Source organism: Oryzias latipes, chromosome 9, assembly GCF_053564925.1.
Source record: "Oryzias latipes strain Hd-rR chromosome 9, Olatipes_Hd-rR_3.1".
Lineage (NCBI taxonomy): Eukaryota > Metazoa > Chordata > Actinopteri > Beloniformes > Adrianichthyidae > Oryzias > Oryzias latipes.
In genome coordinates this window covers 26177631-26201506 of record NC_136245.1, presented here as the reverse complement: position 1 = coordinate 26201506, position 23876 = coordinate 26177631, and the positions used below count along the sequence as shown (strand labels likewise).

The 23876-nt window shown below is 37.7% G+C and overlaps 1 protein-coding gene across 1 annotated transcript; it reads left to right on the top strand.

The window, feature by feature from the left end:
• The first annotated feature begins 27 nt into the window (after nucleotides 1–27).
• pgm5 (phosphoglucomutase 5) lies at nucleotides 28–23204 on the top strand. The gene is made up of 11 exons (XM_004072227.5): nucleotides 28–531; nucleotides 1400–1562; nucleotides 1661–1807; nucleotides 1951–2076; nucleotides 2162–2352; nucleotides 4368–4522; nucleotides 14801–14916; nucleotides 17741–17876; nucleotides 18013–18196; nucleotides 21258–21395; nucleotides 22514–23204. The coding sequence occupies exons 1-11, from the start codon at nucleotides 274–276 to the stop codon at nucleotides 22601–22603; spliced, it is 1704 nt and encodes a 567-aa protein (XP_004072275.1). The 5' UTR covers nucleotides 28–273; the 3' UTR covers nucleotides 22604–23204.
• The last annotated feature ends 672 nt before the right edge of the window (nucleotides 23205–23876 follow it).

Genomic DNA, 23876 nt, shown 5'->3' with positions numbered 1-23876 from the left:
TTGAATACTTTGTCCCACCCTCTTTTTTTTCTTCTTGCTGGTTTTAGGGAAAGAGGGAGTTGTCCTCACAGCAGAGGGGCGTTTTGGTGTCTGTTAGATCCAGTCAGTCCTGACTCAGTCAGCCAGCTTTGGACTATGTGCTTTTTCTTTCATGAGTGACAGTTTTTCCCCAAAATTCCTGTCATCCCTGTGTGGGACTGCTGGCCCAGTTGCCCTCCTCGTCCAGGACCAGCACTCCTTTGCAGTTTGTTTAATCTTCTCTTGACAACAAGGATGGAGTTAAGTCCCATCCCAGTGGTGACGGTCCAAACGTCCCCCTTTGAGGACCAGCGGCCCGGTACCAGCGGCCTGCGAAGGAAGACGGCTGTGTTCGAGGGGAAGAGGAACTACCTACAGAACTACATCCAGAGCCTGCTGTCCTCCATCGACCTGCGGGACCGGCAGGGCTGCACCATGGTGGTGGGCAGCGACGGCCGCTACTTCAGCAGAGCTGCCACCGAGGTGATAGTGCAGATGGCAGCTGCCAACGGGGTAAGAATAAAGGCAGAGGGGACCTCAGGGACTTCCATGCATCTGTTCCCCTCCGTCAACCAGCTTTGTGCTGTCAAGCTTAATTTATTCAGGAAAATTACTAGAAAATATCATCCAGTGTTTAATAAAGTTTCTGTTTAGTCTTAGATAATTTCCAATCTATAATGCTGCCACATTTCTGTTGATTTTTCTAAAAATATCTTTATTGCAGTGCAATACCGACACTTATTTGAACTTGCAGATTAACAGGAGTAAGGAGGAGTAAGGATAATTTCCAGAGTGAAAGAAAAAAAACTGAAAGAACAGAATTAGTGGGGTGTTTTTTTTGAGTTTCTGCTGGCCCCAGCCAAATGTCTCTGATGTCAACCTTATCAGCACTTCCATCCATCCTGCTCTGTTTTTCCTGCCTATGTTTGCCACACCTCCTCCTCCTGCAGCCCCACACCAGAGCACCACCTCTCCAAACTGTCCATGCATGCAGGGATCCCCAGTCATGCTGAGTGACAATAGACCAGAAGGAAACACTTACAAACTAATGATGCATCAAGCTTGAACTCGTGTTTCAGTGTGTATGCATGCATTTCACCTTTTTTAATTCCTATCTGGTGAGCACACTTGTTATTTATGTATGGAATTATAGCTTGGTGTTATTACCCACTTATAAGTAGATGCAAAATATAAATAGGGCAGCTCTGTCATCCACTCCCTCTAAATTAGATCCTTTGCTATTTGTTATTTGTAGCAGTTGGTCCATTAAAGAAACTTTGATGTGTTAGAATGCAACTATCAGGGTAGGGAAAGTGACGCTTTTCTTTTCATTTAGTGTAACACCAGAATGATTGACTGCACATACATTTGTGCCGCGCAGATCGGTCGTCTGGTAATCGGTCACAACAGCCTACTATCCACCCCCGCTGTTTCCTGCATCATCAGGAAGATCAAGGCGATCGGCGGCATCATCCTCACCGCAAGTCACAACTCCGGTGGACCTGGTGGAAACTTTGGGATCAAGTTCAATGTGGCTAATGGAGGTGAGGGCAGCAAAAGATTTGCTATTTAGAAGTCAAATGTAGATTGCTGACGCGGTTTAATCAGAAAATTTGATGAGTTTGTGGATGTCTTCTTGCAGGTCCGTCCTCAGATACAGTGATGGAACGCATCTCTCAGGTGAGCCGGACATTGGAGGAGTATGCCATCTGCCCTGATTTGCGGATTGACCTCTCAAGGCTGGGGAGACAGGAGTTTGATCTTGAGAACAAGTTCAAACCTTTCAGAGGTACAGAGGTTGTCCAGTCAACACTTGTGTGCATCATAAATGTTATGTCAAAAAGGATTTTCTATTGAGTATTTCCAGAAAATATAGACAAACACATTTTTTCTTTGTTTTCACCTAACAGTGACTTTGTTCTGTGTTTCCAGTTGAAATTGTAGACTCAGTTGAAGTGTATCTCCAGCTGCTCCGAAGCATCTTCGACTTTTCAGCCATAAAAAGTCTCCTTACAGGACCTGACCAGCTGAAGATACACATCGATGCAATGAATGGAGGTGGACATAACTCTAAAATCATCTCCAAGATGTTGTCACAGCAAGTGAAATGTTTTTTCCCCCCCTGTCCTCCCTCTTAATACAGTGATGGGTCCCTACGTGCGTAGGATCCTGTGTGATGAACTCGGAGCTCCTGCTAACTCTGCAGTCAACTGTGTCCCTTTGGAGGACTTCGGCGGACGACCTCCTGAGCCCAACCTGACCTACGCCACATCTCTGGTAGAAGCCATGAAAGGAGGGGACTTTGGCTTTGGGGCTGCATTTGATGCAGATGGGGTGAGTTTTTTATACATCCCATAAATCCCCTTTCAAAAACCATCACTTTTACACTGACAGATGTGTTGCTGAGTCTGTAGTATTCTGAGATTTTAGTCAGTAGAAGACTTTAAATGTTTGCAAAAGTGGATCAATGTAACAGAAAACATGTACACTTCCACACGTTTTAGGAAGTGTCTTCAGTCAGAGGCTTCTCCAGGTCCAAACTGGATTTATTAGCAAACATAGTCACAATATGTCATAATATTATTATTTTGAGTTGATTTTTTTTGAGCTAAGGATTTTTAAAAGACAACTATGCAATATTAAGTCACAGAAATAATGGACAGAACAAATATAAAACGCTTTGCACTTTTTTAAACCTTCAAGTTCAAACTCTAATCTAAGCACATCTATATTTTATACACTTTTAACACTTTGTACCACATGGACACTTTTACTACTCTAATATTTAGGCCTTGTACTCTATTGGACAGTCGTGCATTTCATTTTATATTGTACTATGTGTATATGGATGTGACAATCAATTTGAATTAGAATACAACATGTCTTGCACTTTTTTTACTTTCTTCTTATGAACAGATGCTTTCAATTTGAAACTCACATTGTACAATCTACCACCTCTTTGTTTGAGGAAAGCTGTTTTATGGTAAATGTATCACTTCTTATGACATACTTACTTAATTGCAACTTTTTAAAAACCCTTACTCATTTAGGGTTTACATGAGAACAAAATGACATGTTACTACACAGACAAACACAATATGTCTCAATTTTTGGGTAATAAATCATAACAAAAGTTGATGATGAAATAGTTTTGGTCAAACTCCCTCTTAAAATAATAAAAAAAACATTTGAATGTTCTTATCAAATGTAGCATAGTTCTTTTTAAATAAAATACAGGCGTTAGCGAGAACATCCTTGTATTCCTTATCGATGACTATTTTCCCTTTTTAAAACTAAAATGAAATAATGGTTATGAAAGGAGCCAATGATGACTACATCCTTTTTCAATTTGGAAATATATTTTCCGGTTCAGTGGAAACCAGCTAAGGTTTTTGGGTGGATACAAGCTGAACCGAAGACTATCTCCTCCCCTATAATACATTGTTTATTTGTATTTGTTTTTTTCTTTGTTTATGCTGACAAAAACCTGTCAGAGCTAAACCCCGGATTGAACATGGTGATCCAACAATCTGATAACTTTTCTTGTTGAGTCATTCAGTAGACATTTCCATACACACTTGCACACGCCCCAGCTGTTGTGAGTTATCTCAGCATCAGCGATCTGAATCTCACCGTCATTGTGGTTTTTTGGTCTCATTCAGACCAAGTGACCTCACAACAACTCGTAACACTGACCGTGATGGGACTCAGGATTTCTGGCAAGAATCATTTGCTTTTAGGAACAAAAGATGAGCTGCGATTTTTAAAGTTGTTCCTCTTTCAGCATATCCCTTCTGGGGTCGCCAAAGTGGTTCAGCTTTCAATGATTTGCACAGGTGGTTTGGCAGAGATTTAGATGTACTTTCTGACACCACCATGACTTTTATCTGGACTGGGGGACCGGCACGGGGAGGACTCAGACTTGGGCCTTGTTGCGCCTGCGTAGTTGGCAGTTGTGCGAAGGGTCTTGCCCAACGACCCACACTGGATGAAGCTCGTCACTCCTGACTCCCTATGTACTAGTCCTACATGCAGCCAACTGAGCCATCTAGCCGCAGCTTTGATTTTTAAAATGATATACTAATTCAGGCATGTGAGCATTGGTTACAGCTGGACTGGAAGATGATGGTTTGACTCAAAACACACTACAGACTGTTATCTACACCAAAGCAGAACTGGGATTTAAAGCAGTGAGCAATTCAAATAACTGTTTTGATGTTTTCACTGAATTTGTTGACAAAAAACGTTGACTAAGATGTTCAGGGACATGTATTATGATTATTTATTCTTTTTCTTTGCTACAAGGTGTAACTGTCTAAATGAGACTTGAACTCTGCTTTTGCTGTCAGGACCGCTACATGATCCTGGGAGAAAACGGCTTCTTTGTGAATCCGTCAGACTCGGTTGCCATCATGGCTGCTAACCTCTCCACCATCCCGTACTTCAAACAGCATGGCGTCAGAGGCTTTGCAAGGAGTATGGCCACCAGCTGTGCCCTCGACAGGTAGAAGAAAACCCCCACACACAAGTACACAATCACTAGATCTAGAGAGTCATGTCACTCCCACCAGGACATTTTTCACTGACCCCTGCTGAGTAGATTCTCCGGAGGAGGACCACACCCGCCTTGAGATCACTTAAATGCCCCTCCTCATGTGCACCCACACAAATTTACTCACTAACTATAAATATATTATCCGTTATGTAAGATGAGAGCCAAGCAAAGACTGCTGAGCGTGTACTCACAGCTATAAAATCCTCTCCATTGACATTGTTCCAGCTGGAGAGATCCCTGCACGGCACTCCACCCAGCAGGCCTCAACAGTGTTCTGCTCATTTATGTCATACATAACTTATGGGAAAAGAATATGCCAATTTAAATCATGTTTTTTAATAAAACAAAGTCTCTGCCATAAGGGGATATTGCTAAATTTCCAAGTGAATATTATCTTTGTGTGTATTTGGGAATATGCACTTTTTCTTTTTACCATGGAGAGCTCTTTGGTCAGTAAAGTCTTCATAGTTGACGTCTTTTAAGCACATGCTCTCTATTTTTTTAGACATATAAGATGTATTTTCTAATACTCAACATTTTTTGTCACTTTCTTTTATATACATTTTCCACTTGTTCTTTATTGCTATGTTGATTATTCTTTTTTTTACCAAAACAAGCTAAGACACAGGAAAACAGGGAAGATTTGGCAGAGAATGAAGCAAACTGAGTATGTTTGCTGTGGATGATAATTACTGCCAAAGAGCAGCTATGAAAACATAAACAGAACCACACAGAAGGTAGATCTGACCAGGATAAACAAGAGAAACACACAAAAGAATATGAATGTGCAAAGCGGGAATGTCAGGGTAAAGGGCAACTTCAAAAGTTACCAAAAAACACAAAATCCCAAATGGCAAAATACTCCAACTTTATCCAATTTTTTTAACATCAGGGTCGTACAGAAGCAAATAAACCAATACAGTTAAAGATCTTTCCAGTCAGAATCATTTCTCCAATACTAGGAGTTCAGTCGTGATTTGATCTCATTCCTGTATTTATTTAAAATTTGATATAAACTTTATTTATCCTGGCGAAAAAGAGTGCAGGACATGTAGTACATACTGTATGGTTTGTGTAACTCCCTCAAGCATCGTAATTTTAAAACCGTTGCCTTTTGAGCCGTGTCTCTGAGAATGTTGTGAATGTGTGGCCCTTTTTCCACAGCAGTCACCTCACGCCGTCTCTGGAGAAGATGTTCTCATTTAAAAGAGTCAAATCAGTGCTGTACCCAACTCAACACTCAAAGATTCTGAGACGCATCTGTGTGAACAGGGTTTAAATGTTCAGCTTCTATTTGGGAAGGATCTGTGTGTGATTCACCTGTGACCAATCTGCTCTCATGTTCACAAATGGTTTTTGTCCAGGATGAATGTTTGTCAGCTTTATCTAGTGAACTAGTCCCAAAACAAAAATGCAATCTCTTGGTCCTGTTGCTGCACATTAAAGCTGTGTTAAGCATACTTTTGTTGTTGAACCACAGCATGATATATTTTTGCTGAATGTACCTTCGCCTGTTCTGTGTGTCATTTTCTGATGATGGAGGACATATATCAAGAAAATTCAGCTCTAAATTGAACATGTGATCATTCCTTTATTTAAGGGGTTGTGAATCAGGAGCAGAGGAAAAACTGCTGTTTGAAAAAAGAGCGTCTTTGTGATGTAGAAAATATGCTGGGCGGGTCACAAGCTTCCTGCTCAGAACTCTCAGTAAAGAGGAGAGGAAGAGGGACCAGAGTTGCTTCGCGCCAACGCTTCTCCCCACAACTCAGAGAAACATATCTAACAAACGCCTGCTACTCTGCAGAAACTATGCCCTAGAAAATGACCCAGGTTTTTTGATTTCATGACTAAAAACAGCATAAATATAATTAAAAGACAACTGGGGACCCTTTTACAATGCATCAAAAGACGATTGGAGAGGAACTTTAATATCAGCAAATAAAAAGAAAGAAATTTAAATGGTTCAATAGAGTTAAAATAATAAAATTTAACTATAAACACAAAAAGCAGTGCCAGAATCTGGCTATATTGTAGTAGCATCTTACAATTCCACAGAACCTACCTCACTATAGTATTGGTTTCCATCCCATAATTCTCCTTGTTTCAGTGCCACCACAGATTGTGTTTTGTGTTTATTCAAGACCTTTCTTCTAAAGTGACGTTTGGGTGGTTTATTTGGAATATTTCCATTAAAAGGTTCGGGGAAGGCCAAGCTTTGGCTTCCACAAAGACATTTTGGCTGAAACATCTTAAAACTAGATTGAATCAGTCTTCAAACATCACTGGTTTCCACCGTCAAAGCAAACAGCCCCAGAGTTTCCCTCCGTAACCACTTTGTTTTACTGTGGTCAGGTTGATCTTTTCAGAATGTGCTTTACTGTTTGTTCACAACAAAATATTGACTCATTGATAAGCCTGAGGGCCCCAATACTTTTTTCAGAACTCCATAGAAAAAACATTCTACTCCTTTTTAAGGTTTGATTATTAGTTCAAATCAAATCAAATCAAACTTTATTTATAAAGCACTTTTCATATAAAAATATAACACAAAGTGCTTCACATTAAAACACAACAAAATATAAAAACAAGTATTGACGAATTAAAAATAAAATAAAAAATAATAAATAAATAAATAGGGCCCCCCTCCCCGTACCTAGCCCCCCACTCCTTTCACACCTCCCACCCCTTAAGTGATGGCAAGGACAATGAGAAAGTTGACCTAGAATACTGATAATGTATGTTTTAAAACTTCCCTTTCCTTTTCTGTATTTGTGGTTTAAAGGAACATTTTGACAGCTCTTTAGCTTTTTTCACCATATGTCATCTTGCAAATGTTATTTATTTACTATAAAAATGGTATTAAGTTAGGAATGGGTTTCTTTTACAAAATAAGACTTTGGAATATTTCCTCCCTCTTACCTACAGTACATACCTTACTGAAACATTTTTCTGACTATACTTCTTTCCTGTGAAGGCCATTTTGTATGGCCATTATCCGAATTCAGAGTATTTTGGCCAAGGGGGTGGGGGGTGGGTAGTACAACAGTTAACAAGCTTGGTTGTCTCAGCATTCACCTGGTAAAGTCCAAACAAATTTTGGCTATTAACACCACTTTACAGATGCAGAACTTAAAATGGGCAGCAGTGGATGCAGTTTGTTTTTCCTGGACATAAGAAACTGGAGCTTTTGTTTCCTTTTGTGTTTGTGAACACAACTAAGTACAAAATATGATTTGATAGAAAGTTACTTTTTTTTAAACCGTTTTCTAGATTTCCAGAAACTCATGTTTTACTTTTTTTATGTTCTGTTGCCCTTTTTTTAATGTGAAGATATTTGCAGGATAAACAAAGACTAGATTGTTTTTTCTTGAAGCTCCAGGACAATTTATAGTTTAGTCTCCTTGCCCGTTTCCATTCCAAAATATGGATTATATGTATATATATATATATATATATATATATATATATATATATATATATATATATATATATATATATATATATATATATATATATATATATATATATATATATATATATATATATATATATATTCCTAATAGTAAGCCAATTTAAAGACAGCAGGGATCATGAGAGACACAAAGTTGTCTTAATAGTCAAATCAACCAATCAGAAGAAGCCTGGTCTATACAAGGACAGGAGATTTACTGGAACTGCTTGGGGTGCATAGGGAAGATGCACGAGGAGCTGATCAAATAAAAAGATTTTTGGTTTACTGTATCATCAAAAAATAACCTGATATAGCCTCTTTAACTTTCTAAGCATGTGAAGTGCGGTCTTGCCTTGCAGAGGTCCTGCTTTCATTTTGTAGACAGAGGAGCTGTAGACACACAGACACACACTGTTGTGTTGTAGCACTGATCCTGTCCCGAGGCAGTCTCATGATAACTGCAATGATCAAACTGAAGGAGCTGCTTGCTTTCACCATCTCTTTTTCTTTGGTCAGCTTCACTGTATCTTCCACACAACCGCACCTCCCAAACACACACAAGCACACACACACAATCACTGACAAAGTGTCACATGTCCCACTAAGAGGGCTATCAAGCAGCACACATACTTAAATGTAGTGTAACAAAAATGACTTAGAATTAGCTTTTGTATTTATCTTGCTGATCTTTTATGTTGATGTGAGCACACTTACAGCAAATAACATAAAATTATCTTTTGAAATCTAGGAAGAGCAGAAGTACAATGATCCCTCCTACAGTCCCTATACTTACAGTGCTCGAGGCTGTCCAACAGCTTTGTAAACAAGTTATGTTGTGTAAGATGATGTTCCTACACCTAAATCATCAGCATGCCCGAGGACATTAAATCTGCCACGAAGTTCAGTATGTCTGCCTCCTCTGCACTCATAAGTATCCATAAGCATCGCCACTGCTGGAGGTCTCAATGCTCAGCCATCAGCCACACAACAGCCACTCAATTATCTACTGCAACACTGATGTATATGTCTGTATGTCTCTGACGAACTCCAGAAAGTGTTGAAGTATAGCCAGCAAAGTGCTGTCAAAACCTGGAGTCTGTCCAAGCGGACTCCTTTTTAGGAGAATTTGTGGCTTCCAGTTTAGACTAATACTCCTCCCGGTTGTGTGTTTGTGAATCATCAGGCACATTAAAGTCCTGATAACAGCTATTGGAGACTGTACAGTAATGTGTGTAACTGTTTGATTTATTGTGGTAAAAACACAACACATATGTGTTGAGATTGTCAGGTTAGAATTTGATTCTTTATAAAAAAAGATCTATCAAGTTTGTAGCCTCTGTGAACGCATATTAGGGAAGTGTTGGTGACATGAGGGAAAAATGAACATGAGTGTGTGTGTTTGTGTGCATGAGGGGTGTTGGGAAAGGAAACATCTGCTTGTCCTCCAACGGAACCAAAGATGGAGGTTATCTGGATGAAGAAAGAGTTCAAAAATCTGCTCGGAAGGAAAAAACAACAAGGAGAAAGTTTGATTTAATGTAACTTTATTTTATTTTGGTAGTTTGCCTACCTTTATTTATATTCATGAAACTACTGCTAATACAAAAGTAGAGTATGTCAATTTTATTTTTACAGTTTAACCAATCAAACGCTGTTTTGAAAGCTTTTATTTAGCAAAAAAACAAACAAAAGCAAAGACGTACAAAATACATTTATTTTTCTCACTAATTAAAATGAAAAACTGACAAAAAGAAAAAAAAACACTTAATGCTGTTATCCTGTCTACTTCTGAAATACTTGTAAAAAAAAACAAGCCAAGCAAGCTCATAGTTAAATCTGCAAGTGCATGTTTCCTGTGAAATCCTTTAAGTGATCATAGACTAATTAAAAATGGCAGAATTGCAACTTCTAAAACAGATCCTAAAGAAAGCCCTCAGAGAAAATATATCTGATATTTAGTTTGTGTTTTGGCCATAAATGTTTGCAGTCAAGCTTTAATAAAGCGCAACACTTTTAGACTGAATAGCTATTAAGTCCACACTGAGCTATCTTCAACAAGCAAGGCCACTGCGCTGTGTTTGGGAAAAGACAACGCAAAGGCAGTCATTTCCTCACACTATAAATGTAAGGAAAGAAATAAACCATAAACCAATAAGCCAATATATTCAGCCGTTTTCATTGATGTAAATGTTTCATAAATTTTATTAAAAAACTATAGTGAATAATAAAGTAGTAGCAGCTATACAATGGAAATACAGTATTAGTATTGATAATGCCACGATACCTCCTCATATCTGAATATCTGAATAACTATTTTGGATTAAAAAAAAATGGTTGAACCATTTCTTTGGTAAATAGTAATAATAATAATAATGGATTGGATTTATCTGCGCTTTTCAAGACACCCAAAGCGCTTACATTGTGTCCATTATTCATTCACTCCTCATTCATACTTGGTGATGGTAAGCTATGGTTGTAGCCACAGCTGCCCTGGGGCAGACTGACAGAGGCGTGGCTGCCATTTCGCGCCTATGGCCCCTCTGACCATCACCGGGATCATTCATACACATTCACACACCAGTGGAGCCACACTGGAGGCAAGGAGGGTGAAGTGTCTTGCCCAAGGACACAACGACATTTTGGCTGGTGGGAGCGGGGATCGAACCGCCAACCCTTCGATCATTGGACGACCCGCTCAACCACCTGAGCCACTGTTGCCCCATAAATAGTCAATAGTTTCTTTTAAATTCTCTTATGGACTTAAAGATCGTTAGATTACATTTGACCGGAGGTAGAAAAAACACCTATTCAAGTAGAAGTGCTGTTACAAGGTTGAAAATCCACACGGAAAGTAGCCCAGGAGCTGCAGATTCCAATTTGTCAGTCAGTGGGGTTCGAATCCCAGGCTTGACGATCATTGCGTTTTTTTTAAGACTCTTTGACTTTGAGGCAAATGTTTCTGCAAATCAACAGTAACAATAATAATATATATAATATATATATATATATATATATATATATATATATATATATATATATATATATATATATATATATATATATATATATATATATAATAAATAAATAACAATAATAATTAAATTGATTTAAACAGACCTTTCAAAAATATGATACCACACATTAAAAGTTTAGCCATCAAACAAGCCTTAAAAATAAATGAAAAGGAGAGATAATGATTTAATTAAACTGAGTCAAATAGTGTTGTGTTAAAAACCTGGCAAAACACAAATTAAAATGTAAAAACATGTTAAAATATAGAAAGTATAACAAAACATTTGGTGATATTTTTACAAAAACAGAAACATACTGGAGCTTGGTATGAGAAGCATCAAATTAGATTTGTTTAGAAAAAAAGGTGCTGTAAGACATGTAGCTTCTTATTTTTTTTATTAAAAGTATCTTTGTGGGTTTTTCCCACAAAGGGGTTCTTTCTTGCATCTTGAAAAGCGAGTTGTGTGTTAGTGCACTAATGGCATTGAGGATGATGGGAAGTACCTAAGTAAAAAGATTTCCTCTTTTTTATTTTTTTATTTTGCAATCATAAAAATTATGCAAAAATGAAAGGTGATACTTTTTCCCAAGTCACATATGTATGTGTAAAGCTTGTTTGCTCTTTCACCGGCAGAAAAAAGTTCAAAAATAGCAAAACTCCAGTAAAAGTGATTAATTATATGAAATAGTAGTTTTGTGAGGAGCCTTTTTAATACTTTAAGGATCCTGTTTTAAATACACGTTACCTTTTCTTTCATTTCAAACATTTCTGTACAAATTTTAACAACTTGTTGACTTTGTTTCTTTAATTTGTGTTCAGTATGTAATGTTAACATTGCCAACTGTTGAGTCAAATGATCAGAGGTTTAGTAAAAGATTACAACCACAAATATATACAACTGTTCCAAATTTTCGCAATTAAGGAAAACACAGTTTGGCTGTATTTTTGCTGTAATCTTAATATGATTTTATGTGGTTGTGATTATTAATTGAGAAAACAAACCATTCAGCTGCTGCCTAAACTGTCTTTCAACTTTGTTAAACTTAAGGATAACACACTTCCCTTCTTGGTTTGTGCTTCATCAATCCTGTTGTGGTTTTAGTTGGTGCTTTTCTTGATTGGAGACCCAACATCAAAAACGCCGTACTCTTTTTGGAGGGACTGAGTGTGTTTTACTTTCAAGAATGCCTGGCCTTCCGTTTCAGCGCTTGCATCCCAGGAGATGGATAGATAAACTTGGTTTATCCTTATTTGGCCATTCATCCCATCATCTTGTAAACAACTGTGTAGGGCACTGTGGAGTTTATTTATCTAACTGATGATTATGAGAACGTGTAAAAAGAAGCTCCTGGAACCACCCGCATGCGCAGACATGTCACTGCGGTTTCCCACAGACTGACATGTCCACACGTGGGTTCTGTTGGCTTGAAAATGGGTAGAAATCAACGCAGGAAAGCGTGTTTACTTTTTGTATAGATCTTTGCAGTGGTGTTGATGATGTTCTGAGATAGAAGGAAATTAGACAGAACCGAGCTCTTCACACAGTTTGACTAGTAGAGGGTTTGTTCCATCTATTTCTGGGCAAATAATCCTGAAATTATGCTTAAACAATTTTCAGGGCCTTTAAAACATTATCAGCAACATTTATAGAGGTGATAGTTGTCCACATTTTTCTTAACTAAGTATAAAAAAATCAGAAAATTAAATGGGGAAGTTTAGTTTAAGTTATCGGTAATTTGGATGTCAAATGGTTGGTATGTGCAGATAATAAAATAGTGATTGGAACAGCTTTATTTGACTTTTTATAGTATTTTCTCATTGGTTATTATGAAATAAGTTGATGTAATTCATCAGGTATCCACCTCTAAATAGAGCTTTATCTGATGATCTTCTGTTTCTTTTATGGGAGTTTTTTTTCTAAATTGTTTACAGTGTGGAGTCCCTCAGGGACTTCTGTCTATATTTATAAACAATTTACCCTATGTTCTGACCAATTGCAGTGCTCATTTGAATTTTGCATAATCTAAATACAATGTGTCAATCTACACACTTCTGTCTAAACAACAACGGATTGTGAAAGTAAATTAGAAAAGTTGGAAAAAAGTATTTTTAAGTCACCTTGATTGCTGCTCACCTGTTCGGTTGGGTGGCCATTTCCAAACTCTGAATAGCTTCAAGTTGTAAGGGTTGCTTTGGCATTTCCACCTGGCGTGAGTATGGAAAACATGCATGGAAGACTCTCATGGCTCAGAGTAGACATGAGGCTGGTATTTAACCTTTTAGTATTCTGAAATTAGTTATGTAGGAGATTAACATAGTTGTGGTGCCCAGCAGGATTTCTGTGGTCATAAACAAAAATCCTGATCAAATGCATTCTAGATCCGTACAAAAGAGTCATAACAATGTGGAATCCATTACCAGTTTTTGTTACAGAAACCCAAAGTAAAACCAGTTTTAAAAGATTACATGAAAACAAATTCTTTTCAAGTGAATGTTTAAAGTTTATTTTTGACTTTCGATGCTTGACAGTCGGAAAACACCCAACCCCACGTAAAGTACTATTTAAAAGAACAACGTCCTATTGTTTCCACTTTGAGTTCTTTAATAATCCAAGTCTGTTTGATTTTTCTCTAATTTTTTTAGATGATCCACATGTCTTCAGCTCTAAGAGTGAAGGCAAAGTTTTAAATTGTGAACACTAAAACGTTTTTTTATCCCCTCCTACTTAAATATGTTCTTCCTGGTTGTTTCACGAAACGCATCAAAGTTAACCCACATCCCCATGAGAGCATGGCTTACCTCAGTAAAATATAATTTAAAAAAACGAAGAAAAGAAAAAGAGCGCCAAATTGGGGTTACCAGAGGTTGCAAAATGTAAAAAAAATATGCACACAATCTCAGATCTTGAAACAGAGTTTACTGTCAAAACAAGACTTTTGACCATATGTTTTACAAACTTCTCCCAATGGATTTTCCCCACAGTCCTGTGTGTCCGGTAATGCAATTTCTGTTTAAAAAGACCACAAAGTAAATCACACTTTTATCCAATTGACCGCATATTAGCTGCTAGAAAATTTTTGGTAAAGATTTTTGTAATTTTATTGAATTTCAATGTATTTCCTAGACGTACAAAAAAGTGCAAAAAAGGGCTAAAGTTTCAGGTGAGATGATCCCCATTACAATGAAATGAAAAATGCATCTCTGTATGCTCACCAGCTCATTGTTTAGTGTTAAACCAGCCACATGCAATGTTGCTGTGAGCACTTTTTACTATGTTTGCTTTAAGAGAACAGCTGCTGGTCTGGAAAGTTTGCTGCCAAGGCAGCGGGGAAGAAGTGAAACACTTGGGAGTCGTAAAACAAAAATCTGAAAAATCTGCTCTGTGCAGCCAGAAGAAAGGCAGAAGTCACATTACTGCGGTTTCAATGTTTCCAACAGTTCACTTTAAACACATTTTACATGCACACACCAGGAGACTCCTTCTTTTTTATCTCCTACATGACTCACCTTCTTCATGAACATCTACTAAGTGGTTGGCTCGTGTTCCTCCTGTTGCCTTTTACCTTATTAAGTTATTGGATGAGCTGCTGGCAGATCATGCCTGTCACGGAACATTTGGTTTTCTTTACTTTAAAGGTCAGAGGAAAAGCTTTTTTTTATACCGACTAATAAAATTCTAATGCTATTTACTGAAAGAAAAAAAAAGTGATCAAAAGTACATTTATTTTTGTCTCTCTTATGCCTCTTCTCTGCATGCATGCAGGGTAGCGAAAGCCATGAAACTGGCTTTGTATGAGACTCCTGCAGGCTGGAGGTACTTTGGAAATCTGATGGATTCTGGCCGCTGTTCCCTCTGTGGGGAGGAGAGCTTCGGGACAGGTAGGATGCACACACACCATTTCGTCACGATGCTCAAAATGACAGATTTGTGCAGACATCCATAAATGAAAGCAATTGTAAGAGCAATTATAATCAAAATTAAGGTAAATTTGTAGATTCAAATGGTTGGAATTACTTGGAAAATTTGAGCAGCTGCGTCTGAAAACTCCCCTCCCCTCTGCAGCAACTGTTGTGGATGTGCCTTAAAAAAGGCTGTAGCTGTAGGGCTATGCTAGCCAGCTGCTGCTGGAGCTGTCATTGTGCACCCAGTGGAAATACACCCCCACTAACGTTGGCCCCTTTGTATCAATTCACTTTTTTATGCATCGCTAAATCCAGAATTCGAACATGTCCATGCTGTTGCGGAACAATTACGCTACAACAAAAAACCTATTCTGTTGCGACCACTGCTCAGACGTCAGCCACACGTCACAAATTTAACTTGCTTTCAGTCTGTCTCAAGAGTAAAACTGAAACAGTGTGTCCCAAATGCGTGCAGCTCTGGCAGGAGCCGTCTAATAGATGAGAGGGTCGTGACCCTGCTGGATGTGTAAATAATCCCCATTCTTCTGCTATAAAAGGACACTGAACTTTTGCAACATACTGACAAGCCACAAGTGGCAATATTATTGTTCTGCAATAGGAATATATCTACAGATTATATAACATTTGCTCTCCATGTGCATCATTTTATTTAAACTTCTGTTGCAACATTCTTTATTGTCGCAATAAACCTGATTGGAAAAGTTGTTTTTCAGTTTTTGGATTTTGATCACATTTTCAAACGGCAGCATAACTTAGCATAAGTGAAAAGAAACATTAACAGAAGACAAAAAAAGCTGAAAAATTGATACATGTTGACCTTCATGAGAAATGGAGAAAGAGCAGAGACTTGGAAAGCCCAGAGGAACATGGAAGCTCACTTTCTGTCTATCCTTGTAAGGCAAAAAGCTAAGGGGAAGCCTAGTGGAGTAAATCACTAGCCCCGCTCTTTAACGGCACATAAAGCATTGACAGAAGTAGTTCAGCTACACGGTTTAACCTTCAGTGTTTTGCTCAGACTGTTTTGCCTTCACCGTGCATTCCACGTATATGGAGGTCCATTCAGTAAAAGAGGAAAAGGAATAGGAATCTTTAAAAAAGATGAATTTGCTTGCTTGTGCACGAGGGTGAGAGTGACATGGCCTTCAGGGCATCATACTATTTTAAGATATTCAATGTTCAGAGAAACAAAAAGCAACGAATGAGTGGAAATTATGAAGAAAAGAAAGGATTATAACAAGATCAGGCCATTTTATTTTGCTCCTGCTTCATAATAATGGGTTACGATGATATCTATTTGATTTTCTTTAATTTTTAATTAACTGAACAAATGTATAGATGTGCAAGCAACACAAGAAAACGACATTTAATCTCTAGAAGACTGAATTTGTTTCCAGCTATGAAAAGAAAGCACTTATTCTTTTGCTTTCAAGTAGATGCTAAATTAAGGTAATTTTGGAGTGAAGGGGTTTGATGCATGTTGCTATCAATAGGATTCAAGGGGTTAAAGTCGTATTAGTTGTCATACACCTGGATGTGTGTAATTGGTTCTCTGCGTCCCCTGGGGGAGCAATGAGCTGCAGTCATAAGTCTAAGGAATCATTTGGTGGTTTAACCCCCTAATCCAACCCCTTGATCCTGAGGATCAACCATTGACTGTATATGAGAACTGGACTGAGTGACTCTTCCCCCGTGGCATTCCAAATAAGAAGTACCCGCTGGCGCCGAGAAGCCAAAATCCCACAGAACGCTACTGAGAAATAAACTGCTCTAACCTGACTATAGTTATGCTCTTTTTGCAGATCCATTGAATATTTATGTGGAAACGAATACGTAAATAAGAACAAGTAAATAAGTGTTATAAATCATTGTTTAGTTTTACTCATTGAAATTTACATCTTCGTGCACAGCTTTTGAAATTTTTCCCTTAACTTTACATTTAGATTCCTTCCTGTTTCATTCCACATACAGAAATGCAAACATTTACCATGTTATTTAAGCCACAATGATCATAAAGTGATATATTTTTTCCTAACTTATCAGATAATTATCATTATCTTATTATATTATTATTATTTTTTTCCTAACTTATCAGATAATTATCATGTCTTAACAGAGGACATGAAGTTGGCTAATGTTAGGGTAGAAGATGTCCATGACAGAGTGAGGTGGAAAACGATGATTCGCTGTGGCGACCCCTGATGGGAAAAGCCGAAAGAGAAAGAAAGGATCAGATAATTATCATGGCTATTAAACTTTATCTTTGAAACTTGACAAATTCAAACATAAGGGGCTTTAGAATTAACACTGACTGTTTTCCTGTTTCTGGAAAGGTGACAATCTGTAGGCCATTGCAACTTTTTTCACATTTTAGGAGAATAATTTCATTGTGTGGGTTTAAAAAAAAGAAAAAAAAGTGATCCCAAAGAGAAAGAGATGGTGAGCATGCTAACAGGGAAACTTGACTTCATTTTCCACTCCCGGGTGTCACATGGAAACACTGCTGAAACATTCTTAACCTTAATAGACACCTTCACTGTGCTGCTGGAACTGGACACAGACTGATGGCCTCTTTTCAAAGGCCGTAGAGGCACAATCTGCTTCTGAGTCTGTGTTGAACAGACAGCAGATAGGGTGTGTTTTTGTTTTTTATCACAGAACACTGCTTATGTACTGGTAGAAGCTAAAAGAGTCAAAAGAAACCTCAATGCCAGATAAAGCACTTTTACTTTGAAACTAAAGTGAAGAGAACAGAGTTAGGATGTCGATCTCTCTCCTCCAGGCTCCGATCACATTCGTGAGAAGGATGGGTTGTGGTCGGTTTTGATGTGGTTGTCCATCATGGCAGCCAGGAAGCAAAGTGTGGAGCAACTTGTCAGAGAGCACTGGGCAAAGTTTGGACGCAACTACTTCTGCAGGTAACAAGGTTGTTTCATCTGAAAGTCAGCGGACCTTCATCACCCTGATTGAAGCTGCTCTACCTCACCTGTCATCTGATGTCAGCTTCACCTTTTCATTTGCTACTTTTGTGTGTGTTTGTTCACTGGTGGTCAGATTTGACTACGAAGGCTTGGACCCACGCGCAGCGTTTTACCTGATGAGGGACCTGGAGACTGTTATTTCGGACAAAGCCTTCACCAGTCAGAAGTTTGCCGTGGGGGAGCGCATTTACAGCGTGGAGAGGGCCGAAAACTTTGAGTATATTGACCCCGTGGATGGAACAGTGGCGCGGAACCAGGTCAGTGTGGGGAACTCCGGAAGTGCAGGATGTCATGAGAAAATTAGAGAAAGGATGTTGTTACTGACCTTATTGTTTCATAAAAAGCTGGACTGAAGACCATCTTTACCCACCACTGGTATTTTATATATGATTTGGTCTGTTTTCTTTGATTGTTTAAATCCATTTATAATCCTAAAAGGGACATGGTCCATCACTCCTGTAGAATATTCCGTTGAAAATCATTAGTCATGTAACAGGTTATTGAAAACAGTTAACTACAATAATAGTATAGTGTGTGATGTTACTCAAGACAGAAAAAGATTAACAAATTACATGATCAAGTTAAAAGACAGTGTTTGTTTTGTCCCCACCAAACCTCATTGGAGAAACCCTAAAATTACCCCTGCGAGGCATTTGTAGTGCTGAGAATTGCTTTCAGTAAAAGGGCATGCCCCTATTTTTGTTCAGTTTTGTTGCAAAAAAAATAATAATGTGGTTAATTAATTGTTACCTCCAGTACAGTTTTCAAGATTATTATACTCGCAGAGGACTAATGTATTTTTGATACTAGACAGTAATTTTGTCTTGTTTGTATTCGGACCTGTTTACTTTAGAGTGAAAAGGATCTGAAGTGCTTAGTGGTAAATGACTGAACGGGTGCTTCACACAGAAATCTAATGGCCTCTCCCTGGACAATTGATATGATTTCAAGAGCAGTTATTCACCTGTATTTTATTTGTAAAGCAGATGATCTTAAAAGCCTTTGGACACTCTATATTCATCAATTGTAAATATAAACAGGAATATTTTAATATAACAATTTTTATGCCTTTTAAAGTACAAACTGGGCTTTTTATGTGGTTTGATATTTTACCCAATCTAAAATTATGCACCAAGGAAACTTATATTATCCCTATTTTTATAACAATGAAATTAACCAAATGTTTTAGAATAAATAGAGGGAAATGGTACAGACAATAGAAAATAACTTTTAGGTAAAACCCTTAACAAAATCTGTTTGAAGGTGTTGCCGACATAGTTACTCTTTGTTCGTCAGTTTCATGCACTTACCCTCCAGACCACCCACTGAGAAGCTCCATGTTTGGACGTGACCATCCATCTTCCATTTCAAGCCAACAACACACAGAGGCACACACATGTCAAACGGCACATGTCCATTCCAAACACTGATAACTGGCTCGGCTTGTGCAATCTTTGCTCCTCTTCTCCCTCTTGTTCTTTGTGAAGTTTATCCAGCTGCCTCCTGTTCTCCCCTCATGGAAACTCAGGGCGACTTTGCTTCTGCCTAACTGTACACACAAAAACACAGAGGTGTAACCATGACTTCAGAGGACATCAGACTGACATTCATCCTCATTTTTATAATGTAAAACTCCAAATCTTTATATTAACCTTAAAAAGGTTTTGCTGTTGTGTTTGCCCCGTAACCATCAGGGAGACATGCAAAATCCTTCATTCTGTCACCAGGGCTACAGCATGTCCACAGCTAATTAGTGAATCACTTTAAAATGGTAAAGCCCAGTTGCCATAGTGAATGTTATTGTAGCACACATTCCTCCCAGGACAGAATTATATCAGCTGTCGTCTCACTTGTGCCGTCTCCATTGCAAGTTAGAAAGGTTGACACACAGACTCAAACAAGACACCCAAACACAAATGCACAGGACAAAAGCTTGAGGGATTTGCACAGCTGTGGCATGCCAGCATTTTGTTGCCAGCTACTGAACCTGCTGGTATCGTCTGCACAGCAGAAAGGACAGTGGATAAACTTAGAACCAGCTCATGCCCTCTTTGTTTTGCTGATGTGGTGATTTTGATTATAATTTTAATTTAAATGTAATTAAATGTTTTTTATTAAACCACAGCTGGTATGTACATCCTATGCTCACAACCCCTGAGCTCCGTTGACTGCTGTTTTAATAAGCATTAGTCAGCCCGGTGATAACTCCCACTCTATTGTTAGAGATGATCTGGCATCCTCAAAGATAGAAAGACTGACAGACGATCACCTCTCATTATCTCTGTCTCTTCTCTGTCTTGGACTCTTACTGAGAGGAAAGAACTAAAACATAAACAAAGCTTAAACTTGGGGTGATGGTCTGCAACCTAAAGCTATAGAGTCTAGAGCCAAATACGGATCATTTTTCAGTTTGAATAAATAATGAGTTTGTTGTTTTAGTTCATTGGTTTAAATTTGTTATTTGTGTTTATATTTTTAACTTGTCATATAACTAAGTAAAAAAATAACAGTCCCAGTTGCTGTTCAAGTTCTTAGAGTATGGAATTGCATTTAGAGGCATAGATATAGTTTTAAAATTTGATTCTTCACCAACATCACATTTACATTCGATATTAAAAAAGAGGAAGGTTCACCAAAGTCATTGTGATAAAAAATAAAACGTTTGACTTTATTTCAGGTGAATCTGCTGCAGCGGGAGGATCTTATTTGATACAGGCTGTATTTTATTCATGCTATTCTCAAAAGTAAAATAAGTTAAAATTGGTATAAATAAAACACTGTTATAGTTAATTACTGTATTTTAAAGCTTTAATTTGTGTAATGTCAATTTAAGTCAAATGAAGGTTTCATGGCTCTTCCTTGAAACTGAAATGTGTCCCCCTACTAAAAGTTGATCTCTTTTTTAGTCTTAGGTTTCAGCAAAACCTACATAATAAAAGGCAATCGGATCTTTAAACGTTATGTTTAAACCAGAAATATGATCACATATATTTAACTATTAAGGAACATTTTTTCCTATTTTAATTAACTCAAAATACCTGCTTGAAATTACAATTTAGAAGAATTTTTTGTTATTTATGATGAGGACTTGCAACAAAATAGTCAGGCACAACATTGGAGTTGTTAACAGCGACATCTAGTGGACATTTTTCATGACAACACTGCAAAAAAAGTGACTGGTCATTTTAAAATGTGATAAATAATAATGATGTTAGTTAGTGAAGGAAACATTTGTTGATGTTCCTGCTGCTGATAAAGGTTATTGAAAAAACAAAGGGGCACCTGCTTCACACTTCTTGTCTTGTACTGCTTCCTTAGGGTCTGAAGATCACTTTCACAGATGCGTCCAGATTGATGTTTCGGATGAGCGGAAGTGATGGAGGGATGGGCGCCACCATCCGTATTTATGCCGAGAGCTTTGAGAGAGACATTGAGCGACACAATCGAGAGACTCAGGTATAAAGACTGAATGTGAACAATCGCAACCTACACTCAACCAAATCTCAACTTTTAAAATTAAAAAAGTTCTTTTGCCTCAAAACTAAACTGATTGCAGCAAAATGATCTTTTTTCTTTACCAATAATCATAAATGCGTTGTTGTGACTGTAATTGACTTGTAGTCTTTTGAAAGTTAAAGAACTCAGATTATTTATATGGTTGATGCTGGCACAACACATTTAGCGTTATCAAGCTAGAGTCACAATGGTTGGCAGCACACCATGACTGGGATGTTTGGTCTTTTACAGGATATTCTTAAATGGTATTTCACCCAATTTTTTCTTCAAATTAATGTAATCTGCAAGGTGGATAAACAATTAAACAAAACTTTTTGTTTGTTTGTTTGAATTATAAAATGTAATGGACTGTTAACAGAACGACAGCCACAATAACCTATTAATTTCATGTGTCTGAAAGATTAGATATCTAATCAATGAAAATTTTAATTGACATATTTCAAATAATAAGAAAGCCAAAATATCAGTCATTTAATTTTTGAATATTTTGAAGCCTTCATGTTGAATTGAAAGCTGGAAAAGCAGTTTTGGAAAATGTCAATTTCGATAAAACCACATCCACCAAGCGCAAAAACTTTTTTTTTTTGATGAAATTGTCGTCTTTTCATTAGGCAAATTTACTTTCACAAAATTCATCTTGCACAATTTCATAGACAATCGAAATACAGCTGATGTCATACACTCAATTGTTATTATGAATCGTTTGTTCTTGTTCCCGTATTTTTTTGAATACATTTCTCACAAAGGTCCAACTTATATTCCAGTGCGACTTATATTCCGAGAAATCCGGCAAGCCTACCTGATTTTTAAGAAATTACAGACAGAAATTAGAAGATTCTGGTTAAGCATTGCAGTTCATGTTAAAGGCTAAAAAAGATGTGAATAAAGCAATTCAATTTATTTTCTCACTTATTTAAACAATAAAAATTACAAACAAGTACATAAAGTAATACACACATGCAAGAGAAGTAAAACAAATAGGTGACATTCAGTTGGAGTTTTTGTCAGCATCATCATCTGTGTTCACTGATCTTGTTTTCATTTCATCCTATGAACAGGTGGTGCTCGGTCCGCTTATTGCCATCGCCCTGAAGATCTCTAACATTCACGAGAGAACTGGCCGCGGTGGGCCAAACGTCATCACATGAGCTAGCTATGAGACACACACACATGCCAAATAAACATCTACCTGCTCACACTGAAAAATCCTCCTTCAGTGACCTTATTCTGTTCTTATCTGCCATCAAAAAATGCCATTTCTGTCGCTTCACAGCCGGTTTTGTTTCCCTATAACGTAGACTGAACAACAATATCAACTGAAGGAGTTTGAAACACCCATTTCAATTCTTTGTTGACAGTTTTTGACCTGTTGTGCAGAATAAGCAGGTGAAAATATGTCAACCATAAACATGACTGTTCAAAATGATTGCCGATGTTTGTTGCTTGATGCTCTCCTGTTCCTTGTGCATGATTTTCAATGTCAGATTCTTTTTTTATGTATTCACTCTTTATATTGTTGTTTTATTCCAAATCTGTTTTAATTTTTTGCTTTTAAGACTGTTACTTTTAAAATCCCATGTGGTAGCTCATATCAGGAGGGTTAAAAATTTTAAAAATTAGTGTGAAATCGCTAAACTTTCTTTGCAAGATAGGGAACTTTGCCAAAACTGCATCCTTTTTTTGTCTGATCTGTATGATGATGTCAGAAAACATCTTTTTGTTAATCCAAATAAATAAAAAATGCCTGCGGTTCTTGTTTTCTTGGATCAAATCAGTCAAATCAAAGCAAAATATTGGAAGTTACACTTTGGCAGTGATAACATATCAGACCCAGGCTGAACAGCACCTACTTTTGAGCCAAGCAGGAAAGCATTTAAAGCTGTTTTGAGGAGATAAGACGACCGGGGTTGTTATGACCTGAAAGAGATGCAGAGAGCAGAAACCCATAAACACACCGACTGCTGTCATAATGAGCAGAGGATATGGCTGTGGATATCCACAAGGATGTGTTCACTCGAGTCAGACAGACGTTAACCATCAGCTTTTATTGGTTATTGCCCCATTCAAAAGTCCTATGATGCTGCAAGTTATGTATAACTCTTTAACACTTTGGAATGGGTTGCTAACAAGACACATAAAGGTATGTGAAACACATGAGGAGTTTGATGTGTTTTCCGCTGTTTTCATCAACAGGCACATTTTACAGGAATGTGCCTAAAAATGATTAACCTGCAAATGTCAAAAATGTCAAGACGGCAGCAATGATTTTGCTGGGGAACTGTCTAAAACATAGCTGTGTGGTCTGAAGTCTAAAGGAAAGATAAGGAAAAAGATAAAAGTCTAGAGGAAAGTGAGTGTGTTGTGAAACATCACATGTGAGCAGCAAGAACAGGGACAACAAGGCGATAGAGTTAAGTTGGC